At 41.3% G+C, this 7726-nt stretch overlaps 1 protein-coding gene across 1 annotated transcript; it reads right to left on the bottom strand.

Annotated features, from left to right (window-relative positions):
* Window positions 1–288: 288 nt before the first annotated feature.
* LOC106318396 (beta-adaptin-like protein B) lies at window positions 289–5556 on the bottom strand. Its single transcript, XM_013756351.1, has 15 exons — window positions 5366–5556; window positions 4394–4591; window positions 4169–4282; window positions 3797–4047; window positions 3446–3581; window positions 3136–3315; window positions 2926–3018; window positions 2633–2844; window positions 2482–2545; window positions 2204–2383; window positions 2015–2107; window positions 1466–1863; window positions 1181–1370; window positions 887–1090; window positions 289–781 (listed from the first exon to the last, which is right to left on the bottom strand). The coding sequence occupies exons 1-15, from the start codon at window positions 5450–5452 to the stop codon at window positions 482–484; spliced, it is 2700 nt and encodes an 899-aa protein (XP_013611805.1). The 5' UTR covers window positions 5453–5556; the 3' UTR covers window positions 289–481.
* Between the last annotated feature and the right edge of the window lie 2170 nt (window positions 5557–7726).

Genomic DNA, 7726 nt, shown 5'->3' with positions numbered 1-7726 from the left:
TCTTATCCGGTTGAGTCTATTCAACTCGGTTCTTTTCGGGTCCGGATCTATTCGGATCAGTTCCTTTCAGTTCCGGTTCTTTCAGGTAAAAGAAATTTAGACCCAAAAAGTATTTATAAATTTTCGGTTCGGTTATGGAGCAAGTATTTTTGGCTCGGTTCCCGTTCAGGTTTTCGGATACAGGTTAAAATGCCCAGGCCTAGTCATTGATAATAACACATATTTCAGTACAATAATGCTTAGTCAATCATTTTTATGGACCTTCCTAAGAAGATAAAAGCTCTTCCGGGAAAAAAAAAGCATGTTCAAATACCATAATTAGAAGCAAAGAGTAAGTAATACACAGATACCAAAGCGTACAAGAGGGGAAGTGACACAAACAGAGGTCTTATTACATACACCAATCGAGTAAAGAAAAAAGGGAAACAAAGAATGTGAAGATGTTCCGCTTTTAAAAACCTTGTGACAACAATGTCCATCATCAAGCCTTAAAGAGAAGCTCGACGGCTTCGAAGAAGATGGGCGCAATCTCAGGAGTGGGAGTTTTCAATGCACATTTGAGACCTGGTTGTCCCACCATTGCAGTGAGTTCGATCAACAAAGGTACATCTACCGGAACCTTTGCTGATAAATAGATCACGTCTTGGTTCCCGTTCTTGCGCTTTGCTATGAAGAACATGTTGTATGCTGTCAGCAAATCAATAGTTGATTCAACGCTGGTGATGGTGATCCCGGGGAATTCTCTCTGGACTTCATTTGAGTCTGGTAACGACCTCCATGTCTGAAAAACACAAACCAAGATGTTCATTCATTGATACAAGAGGTGAAACCCACAAAACTGGTTTATAAGTATATCTATGGTAGATTTGGTACAATGTAATGTTACCTCGAGGAAGGTTCCACGTTCCATTCTACCGTCTTCACTGAAAAGAGCATGAAGTATAATCTTATCGTTGAAGTACCAAACAGGCTGCTGATTGTTTTTGACAGCTACTTGTAAGAGCGAGCTCGGAGGTCCAGTAGACAAATTCTGCAATAAGACCATAGGTAGCAGTGTCCTGGCAGATGTTCCTGGTTGCAAAGGCGCAATCTGAAAACAGTACAGTCACAGGAGGTTGGTTTCAAATTTTCAGACCTTAAAGTTTCAGACATATGAGAACATTCAGATATAGTTTTTTACCTGAAGAGGTCCAGCAGCAGCAAGACCGAATGTGTTCTTGTTGAATTGAATCATGAAACCATCAAGTACCGCCTGCGTGTTATTCTCGAAGAGCATACTGTAGAAAACCTGTCCATCTCTTCGGGCTAATTGAGCACTTATCTGCAGACCTTGACCGGTTGAAGCCGGCACGACAACTGGCAATGGAGGACTGCGAACAAGTTCATAAGATTTGATGAGCGATCTTAAGACGACAGGAGTAGACCAATGGGCTTAACTAAATTTAATTTCAAGTCACAAACTCACCCAGACGGAGTCGTGGGTTCATCAACCGGGACAATTGCGGCATTATCCAAACCCATCAAGTCACCAAGCAGATCGGGCACAGGAGCTGGGGCCGCCGGTACAGGGGCTGGTTGTCTTCCTGCAGGGTGTGCGACATTACCCATGGTAAGTGGAGGGGAAGCTGCACTATCAACCGGATTACCAGATGAGTATCCAGCTTCGCTTCCTTCAGCAAAGTCCTCGTCCTCTGTTTTCTGAACTGTCGTTTTCAAGCGGGTCACAAATGCCTCTGGCGGTTTGTGGTACACAGAGGACAAGGTGGAAATGTTTGTAAGCAGCTCGTCAAGAAGCGATGGCTCGAGCTGGTTTGAGTCGTCAGTAATCACGGGCTTTTCAGCCAAGACAACATCCTTGGCCGCCTAATGGAAGAGAAATGATGGTTTCAGCAAAAAAAAAAAAAAAATCAGGATAACAGAAAGAGAGCTCAAATCTTATATTAACGATTGTGTATATATTCGTTCTGAGAAGCTGAGTATTAGAAAGCTATAAGAATATCAATGTACCACACACCTCAGGATCAGTAGACAGAAGACGCCAGTATATGTATGCACGATCTCTGAGATCAGGATTATCCGTCTCCACAGTAGCGTTGTTCAAGACAACCTGAAAACAAATATGATGGTAATATTTGTCTCTGCCGTCGAATACACGCACATGGACCGATCGTTATAACAGTAGCGAGCATGAGCAAGGGAGAACCTGAATCATTTGTTGAGGTCCTTCAGTTGGTTTCTTCAAGAATAGCTTAACAGTGGCAGTTAGAAGCTGCAGCTGGACCTGTGCTGGTTCCTCAGGAAAACTCTCAAGGAAACTTTCAAGTAGCTCATCCGCATTGTCAATTCTTTCAGCATATTCACCAATGATCCATATCATAGATGCCTTACATGATACAAACAGATGCACGAGTAAAAGTTTTGTTATTTAAGCTAAAGTAAAAAAGTGAAACTTCAATTTTACAAAACAAGATAGTTCATTACCTTAGCTTCTGGTTCATCCAAAGTGTCTAAACTCTCACAGAGTGTGGCAATTATGGACTCATACCTGTATGTTATTTTGAATATCATAACCAAAATTAAAATATAATTTTCAACATGTCATTACGTCAGTGACTGAGAAATGTCAACTTACGTGTTTGGATATCTTCTGAAGATATCTTTGATGACAATAATGGCCTCCTGAACAACATAATTTACTTTGATCTTGATCAATTCAAGCAAAACACTGATGCAACGTTCGGCTGCTCTCTCTAGTTTGATAGCACATCGACCTATCGCACGAACAGCCCTTCTAACAAAATCAACATCTACTTCCGTTGCGTACTCTTTGAATTCCAGAAGAACCTACAGTAGCATTTTCCAAAAATTATAAAGATATGTACCAACAATAATCGGGATATACTACAGATGGTTTAGTGAGGATACCTGGTCTATGTTTCTGTCAGACGCAAGTTTTATCATAATCTCCAACTTCTCCATCTTAACATAAATTGGGTCGTTATACTTGCAGAAGAAAACCTAATAGAATAAAATATGCATATCATTGCAACATAATTAAGAACTATTACGAAGCTATGGGGAACAGGTCAGTTGCTTATTTTGAATGAGGATCTATGGGGCACAGGTCAAAGCTACCTTAATTTCATGGGCAAGGATAGTGGGTCGTTTCTGAACAATAAGATTAATGTTACGAAGTGCAACATATTGTATCTCAGGTTCAGCAGAAAGCAATGTAACAAGGGGTGGAGCCATCTTCTTGCAAAGATTTCGAATCACGTCTGTACTAGTAATAAGTTCCATCTGTTGAAGGATCATCTGCAGAGGTAATTGCCAAAAATAAATAAGAAGTGCAAATGCATTATATAATATGCAAATGGGAGTAGTAGTGTTGTACAAGCAAATTTAGCTAGCAACAGAGGATAACATTACTATGAAAGTCACCCACCTTAACAGCTGAAAGCACAACAGCGCAGTTTGCATGTTGCAACCTTGGCGTGACTCTCTCAACAATATTTTCAGCTTCACGGGGATCAGCTGCTTTATACCTCGATAGAGCATCTAATATAAAAACTTGACCCCACCTGTAAAGATCTTCATAATCAGTACTAAAAGTGAAGCTAGCAAAAGCTTAAAGAAACAAAGGACATAGCCATTTCATAACTCATCAACATTCCACAAACCACATATTTAGGACAATACTCTGTATATTCTTAAAGCGTACAATGAATGACCAACATATTCAATATCAAACAAAATGTAATGAAGCTACAGAAATGGAGATAAGGAGAAGACATACTCGGTGCATTCATTTAGAGCGGTAAGGAGCTTTGTAAGGGTGGTACTATTGATCTCAAATATGGGGCTAGTACTATTCTCTTGAATCTCAGCAAGGGCTGCTACAGCATTGGCAACAACCATCGGATTATTATCTGATATCAGATCCTTCAAAGCGTCAAGGAAACCCCTATCCTCAACCAATTCAGCATTTATGTCATAAAGCTTAGCAACGCAAATAGCAGCTGTCTTCCGGACATATGGATCATCATCCTAAAGAAAAGATTATGCAAACGATAGTAAGAAAATACTAGTCCAAATGGAACAGATTCTTCAAGACAGTAGATATGTTTGCTATCAAGTTCCAATGAAGAGCTAGCATTTCAATCCCAACCTTTAGGCACTTTTGAAGAGGATCACATAGATATTCCGTGATTTTGTCAACACGAATGCAGCCCATTGTCCGCACAGCAAGAGCGCGGATCAGCGGATTTGGATCCTGTGAGTCCTGCAGATTACAAACCAACAATTTTGTAAAGATCACTTCAGTTCACCAGCTCCATTATTTAATATTTTCTTATCTACTGTCAAAACGATAGGTCAGAATCTTGAGTGTTACCTTGACAAAGGTATTAACTGCAAGAATAGCAAGATCTGGCTGGCTTTTCGCGTAATTGATGAGATAGAGGTAAACAAGCTTCTTGAGCTCCAAATTTTCCGTTTGCATGCAATTGACTACATCAGTGAAAAGTGATGAAACATCCTTTCCAACGGTCATCGCTGCAATAACCTTCTTAACTGCATCTTTTCTCTTATCCTACGTAACAGAAAGTTTACGAGAAAAAAAAAGGGTAAAACAAAACTGAAGCCAAGAAATAAAAGAGCATCCTCCCTTTCTTACATCTTACCGAACAGTGACTCTGATTTAGAAATTCTACATAATATCCAAGAATGCAACGATTGAAAACGGACTGAACAAAACAGAACAGTTCCCACCAAGCACAATCGCATAAAAAAAGTGTTACTTTTGTCTCTTCATTTGCGAAGACATCTTGTAAGATCAAAACACAATAATGTATGATCCTCTATAACATATGCGCTGATCCACCAACCTAAGCTTGGTTAAACAGAATAGAACAGAACTGTTCCCACAAGGCACAATCACAAAAAAAAAATGGAACATTCCTACTTAAGATGGGATGTCAACTAAAAGAGAACACTCGTAAGGTCAAAACAGCAGTTCACTTAATAATCAATCTCAGGCCCTCCCTCTGAAAACATAAACGCTGATCCAGATTGAGCAGTTCTTGATCCACAAACCTAAGCTCTGTTAAAGTTACTACGAGATTGCACACATACCTAAAACTTCTCAAACTAATTCTTGATATATCCCTAATCAATTTCATATCATATAACCATAACGTACGGAGACTCCCGATAAGGTTCAAATCCAGACAACACAGATCTAACGAAATATGTAATAACGGCGGATCAAAGATCAAGAGATTGTACATGTAATAATGGCAGATCACAGATCCCAGAAATAGACTATAAAAGCATAAAAGACAAGAGTGAGATCAGATGAAAGAACCTTATACTGCGAATTAAGCTCCTCCTTGAGCTCAGGGATTTCTCCCTTCTTCGTCGTCGAGAAGTATTTCGAATCGTGACCGCTCATCGCTCTCTTCTCCGATCCGTCGCTCTTTTCTTCTCCGAGATTTTGTTAGAGAGAGAGAGAGAGGCAGATAATGAATGATGACTTGGGGAAATGGTGGAAACGGAAGACTCCGGTGTGGCTGCTTTACTCCGCTAACGGGCGATTGATTAATGGGCTCTCTGATAGTTTCAGCCCATTTTAAATTCTCCGGTGTAGCTTTCGAAAGTCAGGGGTATAGATTATACCCGGAATAAAATCTTATGAAGTATGTAGAAGGTATTTATACATAAGTACATGTAGAGTTTATAAGAATACTAAGTAATTACAAAGAGATCCTTGAAGTCTATATTATTTACTTAACATTCCCCCTCAAGATGGTGGAGCTGGAGTGACACCAATCTTAGACCTTGAAGACTGAAAGGGAGTTGTGGCGAGTGGTTTAGTGAGGCCATCGGCGAGCTGATCATGCGTAGAGACGTGTGCAACACGGAGAAGGTGGTTTTGTATCTGACCGCGAACAAAGTGATAATCCAAGGCTATATGTTTCATCCGCGAGTGGAAGACCGGGTTTGCGCATAGGTATGTAGCACCAATGTTGTCACAGTACACTGTGGGAGTTGTAGTAATCGGCACACCAAGCTCGAGGAGAAGGGAGACTACCCAGCGGAGTTCTGAAGCAGTGTTCGCCACGGCACGATACTCTGCTTCTGTGGATGAGCGAGCTACTCCTTTTTGCCTCTTAGTTGTCCAGGAGACAGGCTGGGAACCCATGAAGATGAGATAGGCATTTGTCGACACATAATCATCAGAATCTCCAGCCCAGTCTGCATCGGAAAAGGCATGAAGCGTAGGAGATCGATGTTTCTGTAGCATGATTCTGTGATTCAGAGTTCCAGAGAGATAGTGAAGCATTCGTTTTACTGCTTGCCAGTGATCCGAGGTAGGACGGTGCATATATTGCGAGAGTTTGTTGACAGCGTAGAACACATCAGGGCGTGTGAGAGCAAGATATTGAAGGCTGCCGACGATCTTGCGATAGGGATGCGGATCAGAGAGAGGCGAACCAGAGGTCAGTGTGAGCTTGGGATGAGTGGGAAGCAGAGTTGGAACAGGCTTGGCATGTAGCATATCTGATTTCTGTAGAAGATCAGTAATATACTTTCTTTGCTTTAAGTGTAGACCTTGTGATGTACGAACAGCTTCAATGCCCAGAAAATAACTCAAGTTGCCCATTTTTTTGATAGAGAAGCGAGCAGCCAGAGAAGAGATGACTCGTTGTACCAGACCTGCATTGCTGCCAGTGACTAAGATGTCATCAACATATACCAAAACTTAGACAAATTTGGATTGCTGCTTGTAAATAAACAGTGACGTGTCCGCCAAAGAGTTCTGAAAACCAGATTGCACGAGATATGTTTTAAGTTCAGAATACCAGGCCCGTGGTGCCTGTTTTAAACCATAGAGAGCCTTCTTAAGTCGACATACATGGTGGGGGCGATCCTTATCTGTGAACCCCGGCGGCTGTAACATGAAGAGTTCTTCACTGAGATGGCCCTGAAGGAAAGCAGTGTTGACATCTATTTGTCTAATAGGCCAGTCATTGTTAACCGCCAAGAACAATCCTGATCGTAGTTGATTTGATAACAGGGCTGAAGGTGTCCTCATGATCAACACCTTGTTGCTGATGATATTCTTTGGCAACAATACGAGCTTTGTAATGATCGATAGTTCCATCAGAGTAATATTTTATTGTAAAGACCCAACGGCATCCGACAACGTTCATTGTCTCAGTAGCAGCGACCAAATCCCAAGTGGAGTTCTCAATAGTGGAATTGAAATCCTTGTACATAGCATCGCGCCAATGTTTATGTTTCATTGTTTGCTGCCATGTTGAGGGAATCCAATGAGGATCAGCTTGGAGAGTTGCAGAAAGGTTGTACCGAGTAATTGGTTTCACAATATTGTTCTGAGAACGTGTTGTTAATATCTTGCATATTCACATTGTTTTACCCATTTATTCATGTGCATTTTCATTATATAGATTAGGATTTAGCCATGTCTAGGTTGCATTTTGCATACATATGTCTCTATTAGGTATTGGAGTACCACATGGAGTTCCTGGAGACATTTGGGTACATTTGGAGCTCAAGGGAGGTGATTAGAGTGATCTTTGGACGAGCACTGCCTGGAGCGACTTCCCGGAGCGACTACATGAAGTCGCTGTGACACACATCCCGGAGCGACCTTGCCAGAGCGACGTAGAGAGGTCGCTCGCGTTTCTATCGCGAGACACCC

The sequence above is a fragment of the Brassica oleracea genome, chromosome C9 (genome assembly GCF_000695525.1).
Source record: "Brassica oleracea var. oleracea cultivar TO1000 chromosome C9, BOL, whole genome shotgun sequence".
Taxonomy (NCBI): Eukaryota; Viridiplantae; Streptophyta; class Magnoliopsida; order Brassicales; family Brassicaceae; genus Brassica; species Brassica oleracea.
The sequence above is the reverse complement of the archived record's forward strand: the minus strand, read 5'-3'. Positions and strand labels throughout refer to the sequence as shown.